At 38.9% G+C, this 21417-nt stretch overlaps 2 protein-coding genes across 4 annotated transcripts; both read left to right on the top strand.

Moving 5' to 3' along the window:
- The first annotated feature begins 1053 nt into the window (after positions 1–1053).
- LOC143880892 (patatin-like protein 2) lies at positions 1054–3978 on the top strand. 3 transcript variants are annotated; one of them, XM_077383873.1, is made up of 7 exons: positions 1054–1227; positions 1471–1652; positions 1751–1934; positions 2256–2417; positions 2533–2835; positions 3428–3658; positions 3955–3978. In XM_077383873.1, the coding sequence occupies exons 1-7, from the start codon at positions 1081–1083 to the stop codon at positions 3976–3978; spliced, it is 1233 nt and encodes a 410-aa protein (XP_077239988.1). In that variant the 5' UTR covers positions 1054–1080. The 3 variants fall into 3 exon arrangements, with proteins under 3 accessions (XP_077239988.1, XP_077239987.1, XP_077239986.1); XM_077383872.1 differs by lacking the exon at positions 3955–3978 and having other exon boundaries at positions 1760–1934; positions 3428–3777; XM_077383871.1 differs by lacking the exon at positions 3955–3978 and having other exon boundaries at positions 3428–3777.
- Positions 3979–17136: 13158 nt separating this feature from the next.
- Positions 17137–21041, top strand: LOC143881684 (patatin-like protein 2). Its single transcript, XM_077384933.1, has 6 exons — positions 17137–17360; positions 17557–17738; positions 17837–18020; positions 19381–19542; positions 19669–19971; positions 20502–21041. Exons 1-6 carry the CDS (start codon positions 17214–17216, stop codon positions 20745–20747), a joined length of 1224 nt encoding a protein of 407 aa, XP_077241048.1. The 5' UTR covers positions 17137–17213; the 3' UTR covers positions 20748–21041.
- The last annotated feature ends 376 nt before the right edge of the window (positions 21042–21417 follow it).

Here is a 21417-nt window from a genome sequence, read left to right as displayed (position 1 = left end):
CGCCTATAAAAGAGATCAACGGTAACGATCAATTTTTAAGTCCCATACATTTATGTGCAATCAAGACCGTTGATCTTGTAGAACATCGTGCCCACATGATCTTGTTCTCATGCCAAGTAAGCACCCCTTGTATACGAAAATCAATGTTCTAGATTTTGTTGGTGGAGCCTTAAGCAAGGCATGATTGATCAAGGGCCTACAATCATCCAGTTAAGGTGTTTGGATCAACGGATCAGATTGTTTTCATTGGTACAAGGAATGTGAACCATTTATCTTCAATTGATATCACCTATCATTTTAAATGGCCCCTACAGCCTCTACCTGTACGGATCCATAGTCAATGCAAACCATCTCTTATGGTCCTTCCCAACCGAACCGAACCGAACCGATTATATATGGTTCTGGTTCGGTTCGGTTCCACACATATATGGTTCGGTTCTGGTTCCAATTTCAGGGAACCGATTATTCATGGTTCAGTTCTGGGTTTAGCCCAAAACCGAACCGAACCGAACCATGTCCACCCCTACATACTATAACTTATGTAACTCGGGTCGGGTCGGGCCCCTTCAAACCCGGCTTGACCCGAGATTCATGCGGGCTTTTGAATGCTCAACCGGGCTCAACCCGAAACCCATGAAACCTGAACCCAACCCAGGCTATTTTCGGGTCGGGTCAATGCGGGTCGGGTAAAACCCGGCTCGAGTTGCAGCCCTACGTACGCCCCTAGTCACGTCCGGGTCGATGCTGAGTTCTCATTCGAGTGTCCAAGTTTTGTCCTCCAAGTCCTTCGTAACTCCTTTGACACATTAAAATAGAAAATTGACTCAGCAACATTTAGCCATAAATTATCAAAAGAAGTGAACTCGCACGATGTACAATTCATTTAACTTATCCCATTTTTGGACCAAAAGAAAAAAGAAAAAAAAATGAGATTATGGATTTATAGGTCATCATGACAAGTTCTATTTTATTTTTAGCTGAGATACTTCTCTATATAAAGAGTAGGTTGATGCACCATTTTACACAGACCAATCTTGAGAGAGAGAGAGAGAGAGAGAGAGAGAGAGAGAGAGAGAGAGAATGGGCAGCTTAGCGAATCTCCCACCGGCCGTAGAGAATCCCCCACCCGCTGTCGGGGAGATGGTGACTGTGCTTAGCATAGACGGAGGTGGTGTGAGAGGCATAATCCCTGGAACCATCCTTGCTTTCCTCGAATCCAAATTACAAGTAACTAGCAATCTATATTTCTCTTATTCTTTTTTTTTCAATGATCGACGATCAAAGATGATGATTTGTTCGGTCTCATTCGTCTATTTTATAAAGCCTTGTTCTGTTTCATCTTTGGTTCTAAGTAGATAAACTTTAGTATACCTAGAGTAATCATCTATAAAGGTAATATAATACATTTTCCCACATCTAGATTCAAGTGATTTAAAGTTTCATAAATGGCATGATTTGTTGTTATTATAGGAACTTGATGGACCGGACGTTCGGCTCGCCGACTACTTTGACGTGATTGCCGGAACGAGCACTGGCGGCTTGGTGACCGCCATGCTTACCGCCCCGGACAAAAACAACCGCCCGCTCTATGCTGCTAAAGACATTAATAACTTCTACTTAGAACACTGCCCCAAGATATTTCCTCAGAAGCGGTGCGTTTATCAATACACCCTCCCTTTAATTCACGTGTTTGCATGTATTTATTTCTACCTAGTTTTACAAGGATTTTGATTGAAAATCTTGGGTGCAGCTTCTTGAGTTCAGCTAGAAACTTGTTGGGTGCACTCTCTGGACCTAAATATGATGGCAAGTACTTGCACTCTTTGGTTAGAGAGATTCTAGGGGAGACTAAGTTGCACCAAACCTTAGCAAATATTGTAATTCCAGCTTTTGATATTAAGTATCTTCAGCCAGTCATCTTCTCCACCTACAAGGTACTAATATACATTCCAACCTTCATATTTCAGTGTTTGATTTTGAATCTCAAATTCTCTCCCGTGTCTATTCCTATGTCCCCATAGGAAGGCTCTGAAAATTCTACGATTTTGGTATTTAGGATATATAAGGTCTTGTTTGCCCACCTTTTGGGTGTCATTCACTAGAACCAATAGTCATTTCGGTGTCCCACATGGGGCCTATTTCCTCACCAATAACAGACTCTCTCTATTGGTTATCCCACAGTTGATTTCTTTCTTTTTTTTGTCTCAATGCCACATATGTTCAACTCTAATGTTAGCTTGTTATATAAATTTCAGGCAAAAAATGAAGTGTCTAATGACTTGTACCTCTCCGACGTATGCATCGGTACATCGGCGGCCCCAACATATCTTCCAGCTTACTTCTTCCAAACCCATGATGCCAAAGGAAATGTGAAGGATTTCAATCTAATTGATGGAGGAGTCGCCGCAAATAATCCTGTACTTAAAATCATGTTTGCTATGTTATCATGGCTTTCTTCCATTCGATGTACAATTTTAAGTCATTGCAATAAAGACAATATGGAAATTTATGTATATTTTTCTGTTTATGTAGGCATTAACGGCAATATCGGAAGTAAGCAAAGAAATATTAATGAATAACCAAGATTTCTTAGACATAAAGGCTACGGATTATGGGAAGTTCCTAGTGTTATCTTTGGGGACGGGGTCAGCAAAGCAGGAAGAGAAGTATAGTGCAAATATGGCGGCCAAATGGGGATTTTTTGGATGGCTTTATAACATTGGGGCTACTCCTTTGATTGACTCTTTCTCACAGGCAAGCGGAGACATGGTTGACATTCATATCTCTGTTCTCATCCAAGCTCTCCACTCCGAGTGCAACTATCTTAGAATCCAGGTCTCTCTCTCTCTCTCTCTCTCTCTCTCTCTCTCTCTCTCTCTCTCTCTCTCTTGTTTTGTGTCTGACTTTTCAGCCAATTTTTTTCCACAGTCATTAAATTTATCTAATGTGGCTCTTCTCTTGGGAAAAAGTTGGCCGCGAAATGGCTTTCCATCGAAATTGCTTAGCAAATCCCAAAAAAGTTTTATATATGGCTTCCACGAAATTGCGTAGCAAATCCCCTTTCTGAATAATCAAAGTTTCAAAGTTTTGAGTTTTATAAACCTTTATGGCAATGTCTAAGCCATTTTGAGGCCCCTCTTTTGCTGAATTTGTCTTAGAAGTTTAATTCAAATGAAGTAGCACTTCTCTTCTTAAAAAGAGGTGCTGCGGAATTGCTTTATGCGAAATTGCCTTTATCGAAGAAAAGCCAATAATATGTTTTCAAGAAGAAATAAATTAAACGTATAACATGAAAAAAAAATGCAAATTTTTGCTGACATAAGTTCTATCATTTGGGTATATAATGCTGTCTTTAGCTCGAATGATGCTATTTATTTTCTAATTAATTCATACTTAATTAGTCAATGAATCTTTGCTCGAATAACAGGATGACACATTGGTTGGCAATGCATCATCGGTCGATATATCCACGACAGAGAACCTATTAAATTTGGTGGAGGTGGGCAAAAATCTTCTGAAGAAACCAGTGTCTAGAGTGAACTTGGAGACAGGCATTTTCGAAGAAGCAGGAGGACTGATTGGAAATGGAACCAACGAAAAGGCCTTGATTGGTTTCGCAAAGCTTCTATCCAAGGAACGCAGGCTCAGGCAAAAAAATGTGTCTCCTGCCTGATTCCAACGTTCTAAAGATTGCATTATATGCTTAAATAAAATGTATGAGAGAAAATCCATGGATCATTGAAGATTGACCATTCATTAGTAGGTGCGATATGATTATTGTAAGAGAATAACATCAGATCATCATTTGATTGATTAGCTTGTAGTTCATAAAACCAGATTTCGTTTGGTGGTTAGGTTCAAGGTTATCTTTTTCAAATATTATTATTTTTATCTATCTCCTTGAGTGTTCTGTTCTGTATTAACTCATAAGAGATAATTGCATGGTAATCCAAGATTGTTGAGAAATTATTTTCTTAACAATTATAGTCAATTCTCAGTTTTTTAGCACTATACTTGTGCCACATGTCTTGTGTGATTTGTTAATGATTATAAGAATTTTGGGAAGAAACTTATTTCCCTTAGCTTCGTGTCGGGTCTAGATAAAATGGGCACATAACAATTTTTACGCCCATTTTTGCCACATAGAATCGGGCATAAAATTTGTCTTGCACCCATTTTACCCATTTTACGGCCGGCAGAACACGTTATTGCTGAGAATGGTTGAAGAAGACTGAGTTATTCTCGACCATGCATTACAGACATTGAAGGAAAAGAAGGAGAAGCCAAATGAAAAAGGAACTCACTGATTCTGTCTAGGGGAGAGAAAGGTTCCTTAACGTGCAAAAGATTTAAAAGAGTGTCCTTCCCCCACAGGGAAGCAGTAAATACCACTTAATAAAGGAATGAGCTGTATCCTTCATCGTTATTTACATGACTATGAGGAGCTCTGCTCAAAGCACATTATCACCATTCTCACTTGAATTAGTTGACTTAAGTAATTCACAAATCATAAAATATGTTAACAAATTGTAAAAAACACACAGTTCCCTTTCGACAAAAATACATTCATTTAGGCCATGTTTGGCAAACCATGAAAAATTATTTCACGGAACATTTGTCGGCCCGATTGTGTGAGAGTGGCAAAGGAGGGAGAGGAAGAGAATTGAGTTGGCACAAGTAGGCAGCGTCAAGACTTCTTAAAAACTAGTGAAACATTACCTATTAAGGGCACGTTTGGCTACCATGAATTGTTTTTCATGATAAACTAGTGTCTCCAGACATGGCCTTAGAATTGATTACTTATTTTCCTAATTTTTAGGAGCTTTTCACTCCCATCCTCACCGGGCCCAACAAATGTTCTAGGGAATATTTTTTTTCATGCTGGCCAAACATGGTAAATAGTTTTCCTCTGCTTGGGAGAGGTCTCCATTCCTTTTTGTCAGCATTAACAAGAGGACCGGTTCATTCTCTCAACGTGTCTAATAGAAGAGAAGCAACGCGAAGCAAGACTGACTGGTTTGGTAGCTAGCTATATTATAGAAAATAACTAAAGTATCCCTATTTGAAGGGTCAATTTTCAAAAGAATGCCATGACATTCACTGGAAATTTGTGAAATAGGGGCATTTTGATAATTTCAAATGAAAGCAAATAGAGGCAGCTAATGCCTGTTGCTCTAGCCTAATTACTTCTTTTCTTGGAAAACGTGGCTTGCAAGGAGGTGGCCTACAAAAGAAATGAGAGGTATACACATGTTTTTTGAGACTTTTTTTTTTATCAAAATATGTGCAAAAGTCTCAAAACATGTGTAAAATTAAGGGGATGTTTTTTTCGCCCCCTATTGAATGATACACCCCACTGTTAACGTGAATTGTGGGCAGAATTTAACATTTTTTGACGTCAAATCATGTTAACAGTTGGGCCTATCATCCCAGGGGATCATAACCCTAAAATTATTGCAAAATTAAGTTTCCAATGCACATCTTAAGGAGTGCCCTAAGGGCATGAAATTCTTCTCATTTTCTTTGTGAATGTAAATGGAAAATCACATAAATCTTGTCATGTTCTGTGTTTATGCTTTATTCTTTTCTATCCGGGTTCGTATGAAAAAAAAAAAGAAAGACGAATAGTAAAAGGGTTTTACTCACGAGTGCCCTAAGGGCACCGGTTAAGGTGCATTGGAAAAGAACTTTTCCAATCATTTTACACATACTTTCACACTTTTACACCCATTTTGAGATTTCTTTATAAAACATGTGTAAAATTTCTTTCCCAATGCACCTTAACTGATGCCCTAAGGGCAGTCGTTAGCAAAACCCATACTAAAATACTGTTTTTAATATCTCCCATTTGTTCTTAAGTGCTTTAACCAAACATTTGGTATCCTCCTAATTGAAGGATGTTTGAGATGGGGCTCATCCTTTTACAATATTTCTCAAGATTCATCTTCCTGTCATATCTTCAAAATCATCTCCACTGCTGTATATAGAACGAGTTGGTGGATAGTTCCTAAGCATTCAAGATAAAAAGTTGGGGGTAAGATACCTCGGACCATTACCGGAGTTTCGTGGTATGATACGGTCGATTGAATTAAGGGATATGGTTGGGGGAGAGATTAACGAGTCTCACAGGAGTGAATCTTCGAAGAAGTCACTCTGAGAGTTGGCTAGATTGAAATCGGGGGCTAACTATGGGGATAAGAAGAGTGAGGGAGGTAAGAAGGGTTCTCCATTGAGTAGTGTCAAGTTAGGGAGAAAGGGGAGAAAGTACGTGAAAATTAGTTCCTTATGAAGACGTTATCATGGAATGTAAATGGATTGGGCTCTTTGGCGAAGAGAGCTCAAGTGAAGGAAATGGTTAAAAGATGTAAACCGAGTCTTGTACGTCTACAAGAAACCAAATTAGAGGTTATAGATAAGGTTACTGTTCGGAATATTGGTCTCAGAGGTTAGTGGAGCTTTTCTTTTGTGGGATCAATAGGCCTTTCTGGGGGGATTTTGGTTGCTTGGGAGGAGTCTTATTGGAAGGTGGTCGAGGAATGGAAGCGTAGTTTCTCCTTGTCTGTCGTTCTGGAAAGGGTGGAAGACGCCGTGAGGGTTGTTTTCTCTGGGGTCTATGGGCCTTCTCTAAGGGTGGAGAAAAAGGTTGTTATGGGGGGAGTTAGATAGGATTAGGGTGCGATGGTCCCATCCTTGGTGTCTAGGTGGAGACTTTAATGAAATTAGAGTTGTGTGTGAAAGGGTGGCTTGCACGAGGTCCAATAGAAATATGGTCTTGTTCGCTGATTTCATTTCTAGGCATGAGTTAATCGACCTTCCATTATCTGGGGCTTGGTTCACGTGGAATAGAGGGGAGAGTCATAGTAGGATTGACCGCTTCCTTGTGGATGAGCTTGGCTCCTGAGGTGATACAAAAAACCTTGGTTCATTCGGTTTCGGATCACTGTCCTATTCTTATGGATCCGAGGTTAGAATCTTAGGGCGCCCCGCCTTTTCGATTTGAGATAGCATGGCTCCAGGACCCGAACATGGAAGAAAGGTTGGGAAAATGGTGAGCCTCTGAAAATTTTGAGGGGCCTGCAGACGTAAGAATAGGAAGAAAATTGAGATTTGTTAAGAAGATGTTGAAGGAATGGATTAAGGAGAAAAGAGTGTCTGACTCTTGCAGAAAGAATTGGTTGGAAAGTAGGATTGTAGATCTAGGCGCTTTAGAGGAAGAGGGATTGGGGAACATGGTTTCTAGGGAGGAGCTGGGGCTTTTTCGGGAAGAACATAAAAGTATTCTTCTACATGAAGAGATATTCTGGAGGCAAAAGTCAAGGGTCAAGTGGCTGAAGGAAGGTGATAAAAATACTGCTTACTTTCATGCTATTGCAAGTGCTAGAAGGGGTAATAGGATTGTCTCATTGATGGTGGATGGGGAGGTGGTTTTCGGAAAGGAAGATATTTCGAGTGCTATATTGAGCTTTTATAATGCCATATATACATCAGATGGTATATCGAAGCCTATTCCGAAGGGTGTGGATTTTAACCATTTAGAATGTGACCAGAGTAGGTAATTGGAGGATCCGTTCGAGATCGAAGAGATTGAGAGGGCTGCTTTTTCTTTGGGTAGAGATAAGGCTCCCGAGCCTGATGGCTTTTGTTTGGCATTTTTCCAATCTTGTTGGGAATATGTCAAGGGAGACCTTGTGGTGTTTTTTCATGAGTTCCATCAGGGTATGGAGTTGGATAGAGGTACGGGGGCTACTTTCATAGCTCTAATTCTTATGGTGGAAGGTGCTAGTATGATAGCGGAGTTTAGGCCTATCATTCTTGTGGGATGCCTTTATAAGGTTTTGGCTAAAGTTTTAGCGGAACACTTAAAGAGGGTACTTCCATCAATCATATCGGATTATCAATGTACTTTCATAGAAAAAAGACAAATCTTGGATTGCTCCTTGATTGCAAATGAGGCTATTGACTCGTATTGCAAACTTTGTAAGAAAGGCATACTGTGTAAGTTGGGCATGGAGACAGCTTATGATAGAGTGGATTGGAGATGTCTGGATTACTCCCTTGAGCGTATGGGTTTCGGATGTCTATGGCGTTCGTGGATGAAGAGTTGTGTGTCATTTGCTTGGTTTTCTATTCTCATTAATGGATCTCCAAAGGGTTTCTTCAAGTCGTCTAGAGAGCTTAGACAAGGGGATCCTTTATCCCCTTTCTTGTTTGTCATTGTGGCGGAAATCCTTAGTAGGTTACTGGCGATGGGAAGTGGCCTTGATCTTTTTAGAGGGTTCAGGATCGGCTTGGAGGAGGTGGAGGTTTCCCACTTGCAATTTGCTGATGATACATTATTATTTTGTGAGCAGGAGACTGGGCAAGTGAGAAACTTTAAAGCCATTTTGAGATGCTATGAGCTCATTTCGGGCCAAAAATCTAATTTCCACAAGTGTAAAATTTTTGCTTTGAATATTCCTGAGGAGAGGGCTCAGGAAATTGCTGTGATTCTGGGAGGTCAGTTGGACTCGTTGCCTTCCTTGTATCTGGGCCTTCCGTTAGGGGTTCGTAGACCGAATAAAGATCTGTGGGATCCTATAGTTGAGAGGATTAAGAGAAGATTGGGTTCACGAAAAATGAATCTTGTTTCTCGTGGTGGTAGGCTTGTGCTGGTTAAGGCGGTATTGTCCAATATACCTATATACTTCATGTCTTTATTTAAATGCCCTGTGAGTGTCTCCCTTAGGATTGAATAGATCCAGAGGAGATTTTTGTGGGGTGGGAATGAGAATAAGAGAGGTATTGCTTTGGTCAAATGGGAGGAGGTTTGTGTCCCCATTAAATTGGGTGGTTTGGGTTTAAGGAGAGTTAGAGATTTTAGTCATGCGCTCTTGGATAAATGGTTATGGAGATTTGGGGAGGAGCATGATTGTTGGTGGGTCAAGGTCATCAGTAGTAAGTATGGATGCGATATGGGGAGATGGGAATCCTTGGACTTGTTTGCAAAAAAAGGGTTGTCGGTTTGGAGAGACATTCTAAAAATGTCTTTTCTTTTCAAGTCAAAGGTTAGATTTAGAGTGTATAGAGGTGATAGAATATCATTCTAGCAGGATGTGTGGTGTGGGGATGTGTAATATGGCTTCAAATAGCGAGGCCTTTGTTAGCGATTGCTTTGAGTTGAATGAGGGTGTTCTTGTGTGGAACCCGGGGTTTAGAAGATCATTTTTTGAGTGGGAGATAGAATTGGTCTCTAGCCTGCGAGCCCTTCTTGAGGGATGTTATATTAAAAGGAATGGGGAGGATAAAAGACTTTGGACTGAGGAACCTTCTGGGACTTTCTCGGTTAAATCTTTCTATGAAAGTATTATGCAAATTTCTAACCCTTCATGTTTGACAAAGGTATGAAAATTTCATTGCCCACCTAAAGTTTGTATCTTTGGTTGGGCGGTTTGTCGTGATATAATACAAACCATTAATTTTCTGAGAAACCGTGGTATGTGGCTTATTATCATTGCCCACTATGTCTGCAAGATGGGGATATGTGGATCATTTGTTTATGCATTGTTCGTTCACTAGGATCATATGACGATTCATCTTCATGAGATTTGGGATTTGTTGGGTTTTTTCTAAATCTATTCCGTCGCTATTGCACCTTTGGGGAGGGGTTCCTTGGAAGGAAAAAGGAAAAACCTTGTGGAATTTTTGTTTACTAGCCATGTGGTGGTCTATATGGAAGGAGAGGAACTCTAGAGTCTTTGAGGGGAAAGCCATGAATCCTCATTGGATTGACTTGAAGATCAACGCCTTGGTTATATCTTGGGTGAGATGCCTCCCCTCCTTTCGGTTTGTATCGGCTTTTGATCTTTGGGAAGGATGGAGGGAGGTGTGCTTTAGTGTTGAGGGGAGAGATCTTATTTTGCAAAGATGGGAGCCCCTGCTCAAAACATGTACGAGGTTAATTTCGATGGTGCTAGTTCCGGCAATCCAGGAGTGGGAGGGGTTTGTCACAATGATAAGGGGGATGTTGTGTGGGCATACTATGGATCTATTGGTGTGTCTGATTCCTCAGAAGCGGGAGTGAGGGCAGCACATTTTGGCATTTTGGATATTGATAGAAGGTTGATGGATCTGACCATTGTTGAGGGAGATTCATTAAATGTGATTCTGTGGACCCCGATCCGAGAGAGAGGTGGGGGACAAACCCCCAGCGGCCTCTGGATCATCCACGCGTGGAGGAGATCTCTACCAAGGAACTCTCGAAACGGATGCCACCCTCATAGCATAGCACGAGTGACGATATAAAAAGAATGAGATACCTCTTGATCCAAAGATAAATCCTCAAACCAAAACGTACTTGAAATAAACTCAGAGTCGCCATCCATGGATAGGCCATGGAACCCAAAAAACAAATCCTCTGTGTAATGGATAACCGGAAATATATATGGGCCCATGCCTGATTACGAATGGAGAAGGTCCGAAGAGCACCCTAAATTCGTCCGAGTGCAAGCACTTGGTCCCTTATGCCATTTATTATTAACCTTGAAGAGTTTTCGGCGAAAATCATGTGAAATTGGAACAAATATCCCCAAGAAAATGTCTACCTAATCATGCATGACTTGGGGATGGAATAATAAGCATACACAAAATAAATGAAAGAAGTGTCACCTAAGCATAGCTAGGTTATGAGTGTCATGCCCAATGAGTGTTTAAGTTCTGGTGAACAAACACATGCATGCTACAGCTAAAGGTATAAGGTCTGCACAGGAAAGTAAGAAAACACAACAAAATACACAACATGACAAAACAACAAATCCTAGGACTCTAAACGATTTAACCCGAGTCTTCGGATGGTCTGATGTTCATCCAAAGAAGCTTACGTATCCCCGCCTCCCCAAGAATCAGAGTCACTTAGTTCTTCGCACCTATTCTAAACTATGATGCCTAAGACATCTAGACCTCTATCCTAGACTCGATCTAAAAGACCGAACTAGTTATTAAAGCTTCTTATGTGATTATTTAAATTCCAATGGATTGTGAATTTTAGGACACCCTATATGCCCTAACTAAATGCAGGTTAGCCCTAAGCTAATGCAGGTGGTTCCTACAACCTATGTGTAACTAGGTTGTGTTTCCTACGAAAAACAAAGGGCGGACTAACCCATCCTATTCTAGTCATCAGTCGGCGATGTGGATCGCCAACTGACCGGATGGAGGCGTTCCTATAACTCTAGGACAAACCCCTAACTCTAAAACAAGCACATAACAAACAAACAAACACCAAGGACAAACCCCTAACTCTAAAACTCTCTATCTAGGACAAACCCCTAACTCTAGAGGAAGAGCTTCTTGAAAACAAGGTTTTAAAGTTTTACTCAAAAAGAAGATTTTCGATACTATTTACAAAAGTCTGGTTAGACTTGGGATGAAGATCCGAAGCTGCACTACGTACCTCGTGAAAGAGGATTAAGCCAACGTAGTTCGAAACGAACTTTCCTAAACTACTCCAAAACATAACACATTACACTTTTTTAAGGTTTTTGATGTTTTCAAATGTTTTTGATGTTTTAAATTTATGTTGTTTTTGAGTTTTCAAATATTCCAATGTTTTTGGATTTTAAAGCTTGTTCAATATTTTTGGATTTCGAATTTCAGATGTTTTGGATTTTTAAAATGTTTTAAGTGTTTTTGGATTTTAAAGTATTTTCACCCTTTTGGTCAAAAATCTAAGGAAATACACAAAACAACACCCTGGGCCAAACCCTAGGGCTAACAGGGGAAACCCCTAAACCTGGTAAACTAATGCCAAAGACAAGGAATTAATAGAATCTCAGGAGGCAAATCTCTAATGAGACTATGCTAGTTTCTAATAAAGTAGAGTGACAACAGCTTCAAGGAGAAACTCCTAACTAATGCTACTAAAGAAGGGGGCAAATGAGTCAGAGACTCTCTAATAGCACTATTAGAAATGGAAGTAAATGAGTCAAGGACTCTCTAATAACACTACCAAAGCGATAAATCAGTCAAAGACTCTCTAATGATCCTACCAAAATAGGGCTACCGAGACAATGTATGTCTCTTAGTGTAACTCATTATGAGACCACAATGGTCTCCTAAATGAAGGGCTCTTCTATCTAAAAGATATCTAAAAAGACTGTGTTAGTCTACTAAATAAAGAGGGGAGCACTACTTGGACTGAGCAAGTCCCCTAAGAAAATGGGCTTGGGCTAACGCCTTCATCGCCATTATATTCCACGGATTAAATGAAAGGGTAATAGGACAATGAATGCAATCCCATTAATAATTATGATATAATAAACACATCTGATGCACAACATGTCAACAAATCTTGATGAAAGAAAATAGTAATTCATATTATAAGAGAAATTATGTATACGACCATAACCATTAAACACAGGTGAACTCAGAAATTGAGATTTTCTATTGACTTTAAGCTAAAAAAATGGACTCTAAGAACCCTTAACATTTCAACACTTGAATAAGCATTACAAAATTTAACAGGTTACAATACATGCTGTAATATGGCACACCATCTATCACCAACAAGAAACTGAAATTTTATGCCTCAAATTCAACTCAATATTCTTAAAATTCTTTGTGACTGGAATCAGTTTGAGGAACAACAGATCATAAACAAAAATTGAGACCTAAACAAGCATTTTACATGCTCATAGAGTATCACTGCTGCCCTGTTTCTTTAAGCAGGAAGAATATATAGGGAAAATTACAGCACAAAAAAATCATGTCCACACTTCAATTCAATTGTAATATATCATCAACCTTTCAGGCATTCTCACACATTATGCACCAAAGACAACACCACAAAGAATCCCCGAACAAACCATTGTCCATATCATGAATCATATGACAAAATTATTTATTCATACGAGGTGGGGATTATATATTTATGCAAGGTTGTAGTTCAAACCAAAATTCATCCACAACAGAAATATCCCAACCACTTCTCCTTATTTTCTCCTATGAAGCACTGACCCTACAATCGGCCCTTGCAATTTATTTTGAAATAACCAAAGCATAAACTCCCACCCCGTAGCCATTTGAGCAAAAGAAATGAATTATTGGTCAAGAATTCCACACAAAGCTCATATGTGCTCATTCACATCTCAGAAGTTTACATTCAAGCAAAACCTTCCTTCGAAATGCATCATAAACTAGTAAAACTTTTGTAGTGATGAAAGAAAATCACACAGATTTGATTTCGGAAATCTAAAACAATAAGTTCATCATTCAATATAAAATCAAGAAGAAGTACTTTCCTGAACTGTCTGGATATGCCAAAACATTGCAGGCCAATATCTGCTGAAATGTATGAACTGAATAGGGAAGGAGATTGTCACTCTACTCATGCTACTTTCACACAAATATTCCATCTTTCCTTTATGGGAATTTCTCATTTAAAATTAGTGTTCAAACTTAATTAACCTTTTCAAAACAGAATATTAAGCCTTCTCTATTTAAATGAATTGCAATACCTCTATGCTCTTATTTTAAGATAGCTAAACATGATTTCCATATGATTACCTTTGATATTCACAAGGCTATCAAGAAGACTTAACAGTTCTCACAAATTTCATAAGGAAATGAATGGGTCCAACACTCACATTTTAATATTCTATGAACCATTCATACATTATCACATTCCACAAGAGTTTCTCAGAAGTCATTCTGAAAAAGAAATACAAACAGGTTGTGTAATAGCTGCAACAAAGTTAAATTGATAACCACATATTTAGTTTTTTACAGAGTTGCATCAGGTTATTAATCAAGAAAAATGAAGGGGAATCACAAAAGTATTATTATAAATGACAATTAAGGGTGTTAGTCTCCAAGGGAAAAACTCTAAGGAACAAACCCACAGATCACTGAAATAACATAAGAAAGACCAGCTAAAAGAAACATGCCATTCTTGGACTTGCTAAGGATTAGCTTTCCAATTGAAAATCTACATTTAGACTACAAACAACTGACATCCACTACATTCTTAACAGACTATGAGATCATGAATATATGACACACGTATTAACTTTATTAAAAATGTGAGCAAACATGAGAACAACACATATTATGGATAAACACATACCAAATGAACTCGGCATGGACATTACCATTACATACACATACATACATAAGCACAGGCTCACAGATATATACACACGTACTTACACACGGTCTCGTACACCTTGAAAGCTAAATGTAGATCACCAGGTAATCTGATGATGCGTTGAATGCTATATTAGATCTGTACGATTTAATGAATAGAGATAACAGAAAAGGTTTAAATCATGGAATTTTTTTAATAAAAATTAAATAAATCCCGAAAGGAAATGATAAGATCTTACAGAGACATAGCTAGATCTACTCAAATACGATCAAATTCGAAGATTCATAAATCCCCAGGAAGTAACAGAAAACAAATCCTATTATGAACAAACTAGATCTACATTTATTTAATAGAGGAAAAGAAAGAAAAAAAAATGAAAAATTAATTGGACTTACAGACGATGAAGAAGCCGAAGATTTGATCAATCTAGCTGAAGAAGAAAATGTAATGACTCCTTTTCTTCACCTTTTCTTAGAACCGATGAACACTCCTGATCTCTTTGCTTGAGAAGGTAATGATCTAGGGCTTGGTGTCACACATCATAAGATCCAGAAGAAATTCTCAAATTAAAACCAAATCTATCTAGGCAACAAGCAGATTTGAGTGTAGAACAACCAGATATGCATATAGCAAAAATTAAAACCAGCTGAAATGATCAGATGCTAATGAAATTATTGGAATCTGGAAGAGGTCATGTTCAACTCCAATAGAAAATAAGTTCAATTTTAACAGAGTTGAGCTGGTTTGAACGACGAAGAAATGCTCCAATCTAGACCGAGAATAGCAAATTTAGCCCATCACAAACAAATTGATACTCAAGGGCATTTAGATCTGAAATTTGATGCTATCAGAGGGACAGATCTAGGGTTCTAATGGATAAGGATTTGAAGGTTTGAGAGTTCAAGGGTTTGAAGGAAATAAAGAAGAATAGGATGGCTGTGAAATTAAGATGGTGGCTAAGGAAGGTTGAAGACGATGGTGGATGAAAGTATAAGCTGGAAAATGGCCAGATTCCGGCAAATGTCACCGGATTTGTAATGAATTTGGCCAGATCTGAGCCAAATCCGAACGGAGAAGAAGGTATGAAAGGGGAAAAATGAAAAATGCTATTTCTAGAAAAACTTACACAGATTTAAGGTGATAGGATTGAAGCGTAAATGATCTAGGAAGATGATCGGAACATGGCCCGAGCTCCGGTCAAACACCTTGGAGAAGAAGATCAGAAATCTCTCTCTCTCTCTCTCTCTCTCTCTCTCTCTCTCTCTCTCTCTCGCTCTCTCTCTCTCTCTTTCTGTAAAAATGAGAAAATGAGCTCCTCCTCTTATTTTTATTTTATTTTCTGCTTTTATATAAAGAGGGGCACTGACCGATATTAGCACTACCATTTTTAATAGGCTCACCACAAAATTTATGAGCGCATGATTACGCATATTGTGATAGGCGCACAAACGAGTCGCGTCTTATTCCAAATTTGCTCTGCACCGCTCCAGGATAATTCACCCTCCTTATATATTTACACCGCGATGCCGCTCAAGGTTTGTTCACTGGAAAAACGTGCTCGGATCTCGACGAAATTTTGCAGGGACTCGGGTGGGACCCTAACCTAGCTTAGGGTGCAATTTGGAGTTCCAATTCCATGATTTGATAGGGTTTTTGCTTGATAATGTTAATTAGGGCTCGGTCAAAATGGGGTGTCTACAGATTCGTTGGCTGAAAGGTGGGGTGGCTCCTCCGTGGAGATTTCTTTCCATTTTTGATGAGATTGAGGACCTAACTGCGGGGTCCACTACCAGCTTTTAGCATGTTAGAAGATCGGCAAATGATAAGGCGGATGCGCTAGCTAGGCGTTGTGTTTCCGGTGGTTCTATTATGTGGTTCGACCACCTTCTTCCATGAGGAGGGGTTTTCTCTGTATTTTGTTTTTTCTTCATTCCTGTTTATTTCTTGCTTCTTTTTGTATATATGGGTGGTCCATCTCAGCCTCCATTTTTTTGCTATGATATATATTTATTGCCATTCCAAAAAAAAGGCATTCAAGATATAAACGCACAAGGGGTTAAAACATGTTTTGAGGCTTTTGATTTCATTCTTTTTTTTACGAATTTCTAGTTAGTCAATTAAAGTCAAACTAAGTATTATAATTGTGTTCAGATGTTTTTTGTCTTCGGGAGAATTTATTATCTAGGATTTTTTCATCTTGATGCATGATAACTTTTTGGTAATTTTAATAGCTTCTTTAGAGCTGGTTAAATACTATGTTGGACAAAACTTGCCCTTAATAAAACATGACCCATGTCTATGTTGTTTAGAGTTGTCTAGGATCATAAGATGGATGGCCAAAAAGTCAAGGGATTGGACTAAATAAAAGTAGAACACGTGGGATGCATGCAATTATCCTGGAAAACGTGGCATTCATGGGGCCTTTGCACTTTAAATGTGAAATATCTATATTCATGTTTTACACTATACTTTTAAAAAACTCACCTCCTGTTTTTTCTGGCCTGACTTTTCTTCTTCCGCTTGGAAAACGTGGCTTTCATAGAGCCTTTGCTCTTTGAATGTGAATTATTGTATATTTCTATTTTAATAACTGTTGAGGAACGTCCGCCCCGAGTCACGTCCGGGTCGATTCTAGTTTACCTTGGCTGAGTTCTCATTCGAGTGTCCAAGTTTTGTCCCTTTGACACATAAAATTGACTATGTCACTCGTTGACACGCGTTCAGAGAAAAATTGACTCAACAACATTTAGCCAAAAATTATCAAAAGAAGCGCAACTCGCACGATGGACCATTCATTTAACTTATCCCAGTTTTGGGCAAATCCCCACTTTCTACTACCAAAAGAAAAAAGAAAAAAGAAAAAATGAGATTATGGATTTATAGGTCAACATGACAAGTTCTATTTTATTTTTAGCTGAGATACTTCTCTATATAAAGAGTAGGTTGATGCACCATTTTACACAGACCAATCTTGAGAGAGAGAGAGAGAGAGAGAGAGAGAGAGAGTTTTTTCTTGTGGTAAGAGAGAGAAAGAGTTCTAAGAGGTTTTTCTTGGAGAGAGAGAGAGAGAGAGAGAGAGAGAGAGAGAGAGAGAATGGGCAGCTTAGCGAATCTCCCACCGGCCATAGAGAATCCCCCACCCGCTGTCGGGGAGATGGTGACTGTGCTTAGCATAGACGGAGGTGGTGTGAGAGGCATAATCCCTGGAACCATCCTTGCTTTCCTCGAATCCAAATTACAAGTAACTAGCAATCTATATTTCTCTTATTCTTTTTTTTTCGATGATCGACGATCAAAGATGATGATTTGTTCTGTTTCATCTTTGGTTCTAAGTAGATAAACTTAAGTATCTATAAAGGTAATATAATACATTTTCCCACATCTAGATTCAAGTGATTTAAAGTTTCATTAAATGGCATGATTTGTTATTTTTATAGGAACTTGATGGACCGGACGTTCGGCTCGCCGACTACTTTGACGTGATTGCCGGAACAAGCACTGGCGGCTTGGTGACCGCCATGCTTACCGCCCCGGACAAAAACAACCGCCCGCTCTATGCTGCTAAAGACATTAATAACTTCTACTTAGAACAGTGCCCCAAGATATTCCCCCAGAAGGGGTGCGTTTATCAATACACCCGCCCTTTAATTCACGTATTTGCATGTATATATTTCTACCTAGTGTTATAAGGATTCTGATTGAAAATCTTGGGTGCAGCTTCTTGAGTTCAGCTAGAAACTTGTTGGGTGCAGTCACTGGACCTAAATATGACGGCAAGTACTTGCACTCTTTGGTTAGAGAGATTCTAGGGGAGACTAAGTTGCACCAAACCTTAGCAAATATTGTAGTTCCAGCTTTTGATATTAAGTATCTTCAGCCAGTCATCTTCTCCACCTACAAGGTACAAATATACATTCCAACCTTCATATTTCAGTGTCTGATTTTGAATTCCAATACTTTGAATATACCTTATATTTGTATCTCAAATTCTCTTCCGTGTATATTCCTATGCCCCCATAGGAAGGGTCTGAAAATTCTATGATTTTGGTATTTAGGATATATAAGGTCTTGTTTGCCCACCTTTTGGGTGTCATTCACTAGAACCAATAGTCATTTCGGTGTCCCACATGGTAGGGGTGGTTATTCGGTTAAAACCGAACCGAAATAACCGAGAAGGTGGAACCGAACATATTTCGGTTACTCGGATTTTGGAACCGAAACCGAAACCGAATTTGTGAGAACCGAACAGAACCGAGTAACCGATTAAAAGCAAAAAACTAGATGAAAAAAAAAAACATAAAACCCTAAAGCATGGTTATTAACATTTGTCAGAGGTTTCAAAGAAAATATATGAAAGCCTTAACCTCTAATAGATGAAAACCATAATAGATTGAAAACCTAAACCAAAATAGATGAGATGCATGCCCCTAAACCCTAAACCCCTAAACCTATAAACCATAAAACGAAAAAAATAGCTTCACAAATAGATGAAAATAGATGAAACCCTAAACAGATGAAAAATAGATGAACACTACTAACCTATGAGAGAGAGACAGAGAGGCGACAGGGAGAGTCGAGGGATGTTGATCCACACTTCTTCTTTTTCCTCTTCTTCTTCTTCTTTTTCTTGCCGATGGTTGTCATATGGATGAACTGGTGGAGACGGCGGTCCGGCGGAGTCGAAGATGAGGCCGTCCGGCGGTAGAGAGGAGAGTCAGAGAGGAGAAAAAACCCTAGCTGCTTTTGGGTTTGGTCTTTTGACTCTTTTGCACTACGATGATAAAAGGGAAAATCGAAATTAGGTTTTGATTTTTGAAAGACTAAAAATTAGGATCGTTATTTTTACAAGGGACAACCTCCTTGCATTGAATGATATGTACTGTATCATAAACAGGGGCTGTCCCAAGTGAAAATGGGGTTAGTGGATATCAAGTTAAGCAACTCATTAATTTCGGTTTTAGGTTAAACAGAATTTTTTTCCTCCGGTAACCGAAACCGAAAACCGAAAACCGAAATTTGGATTTTTTATAACCGAAACTGAACCGAACCACTCTGAAACCAAACCGAATTGACCGACCGAATTCGGTTCGGTCGGTTAATTCGGTTTTAACCGATTAATGCGCACCCCTACCACATGGGGCCTATTTCCTCACCAATAACAGACTCTCTCTATTGGCTATCCCACAGTTGAATTTTTTTTTTTTTTTGTCTCAATGCCACATATGTTCAACTCTAATGTTAGCTTGTTATTTAAATTTCAGGCAAAAAATGAAGTGTCTAATGACCCGTACCTCTCCGACGTATGCATCGGTACATCGGCGGCCCCAACATATCTTCCAGCTCACTACTTCCAAACCCATGATGCCAAAGGAAATGTGAAGGATTTCAATCTAATTGATGGAGGAGTCGCCGCAAATAATCCTGTACTTAAAATCATGTTTGCTATGTTATCATGGCTTTCTTTCTTTCGACGTACAATTTTACGCCCATTTTAAGTCATTGCAATAAAGACAATATGGAAATTTATGTATATTTTTCTGTTTATGTAGGCATTAACGGCAATATCGGAAGTAACCAAAGAAATATTAATGGAAAACCAAGATTTCTTAGACATAAAGGCTACGGATTATGGGAAGTTGCTAGTGATATCTTTGGGGACGGGGTCAGCAAAGCAGGAAGAGAAGTATAGTGCAAATATGGCGGCCAAATGGGGAGTTTTGGGATGGCTTTATAACAGTGGGGCTACTCCTTTGATTGACTCTTTCTCACAGGCAAGCGCAGACATGGTTGACATTCATAACTCTGTTCTCTTCCAAGCTCTCCACTCCGAGTGCAACTATCTTAGAATCCAGGTCTCTCTCTCTCTCTCTCTCTCTCTCTCTCTCTCTCTCTCTCTCTCTCTGACTTTCAGCCGATTTTTTTTCATAGTCATTAAATTTAATCTAATGTGGCTCATCTCTTGTGAAAAAGTTGGCCGCAAAATGGCTTTCCATCGAAATTGCTTAGCAAATCCCAAAAAAGTTTTATATATGCATACTATAATGCAACTATACATGTAGGCTTCAAAGCTTTATTTTCAAAGTCTTTTTGAAGGGATTTTTTCGGCAATCTAGAGTAGAGAAAATACATTTTGCAGCTGACTTTTGCAGGAGAGAAAAGCCACGCAGGCTCACTTCTAGCATATTTTTTCTTATTCATTTAATTGATCTGAGGAGGGGGTTCTCCCATGCAAAACTCGGTGCAAAATGGCTTCCACGAAATTGCCTAGCAAATCCCCTTTCTATCATTTGGGTATAGAAGGCTGTCTTTTGCTCTAATGATGCTATTTATTTTCTAATTAATGCATGCTTACTTACTAAATAGATCTTTGCGTGAATACCAGGATGACACATTGGTTGGCAATGCATCATCGGTCGATATATCCACGAAAGAGAATCTATTAAATTTGGTGGAGGTGGGCAAAAATCTTCTGCAGAAACCAGTGTCTAGAGTGAACTTGGAGACAGGCCTTTTCGAAGAAGCAGGAGGACCGATTGGAGATGGAACCAACGGAAACGCCTTGATTCGTTTCGCAAAGCTTCTATCCAACGAACGCAGGCTCAGGCAAAAGAATGTGTCTCCTGCCTGATTCCAACGTTCTAATGTTACATTATATGCTTAAATAAAATGTACGCGAGAAAATCCATGGATCATTGAAGATCGACCATTCGTTAGTTGGTGTGATATGGTTATTGTAAGAGAATAAAATGAGATCATCATTTGATTGATTAGCTTGTAGTTTAGTAAACCAGATTTGATTTGGTAGTTAGGAACTTAGGATTAAGATTATATCTTTTTCAAATTTTATTAGTATCTATCTCCTTGAGTGTTCTGTGTTAACTCATTAGAGCTTATTGCATGCTAATCCAAGATTATTGAGAAATTCTTTTCTTAACAACTATAGTCAATTAAATGATTGCACAACAATTAAAAATAATTTTTTTATTTTTATTTCCCTTAGCTTCGTGTCGGGTCTAGATAAAATGGACACATAACAAATTTTACGCCCATTTTTGCCACATAGAATCGGGCATAAAATTTGTCTTGCACCCATTTTACGACCCTTACATCAAAAGAAACATGGGAAGTGTTCTTGAATCAATTCCTATTCGTTGATTTCTACTGTTTTAAAGTGAATATTTCAAGAAACGGCCGGCAGAACAGGTTATTGCTGAGAATGGTTGAAGAACACTGAGACTTATTCTCGACCATGCATTACAGACATTGAAGGAAAAGAATGAGCAGCCAAATGAAAAAGG

This window comes from Tasmannia lanceolata, unplaced genomic scaffold (assembly GCF_043159265.1).
Source record: "Tasmannia lanceolata isolate RefF3 unplaced genomic scaffold, GAP_Taslan_0.1 ptg000007l, whole genome shotgun sequence".
NCBI classification, from domain to species: domain Eukaryota; kingdom Viridiplantae; phylum Streptophyta; class Magnoliopsida; order Canellales; family Winteraceae; genus Tasmannia; species Tasmannia lanceolata.
Note: the sequence above shows the minus strand (reverse complement) of the source record. Positions and strands in the feature narration are given on the sequence as shown.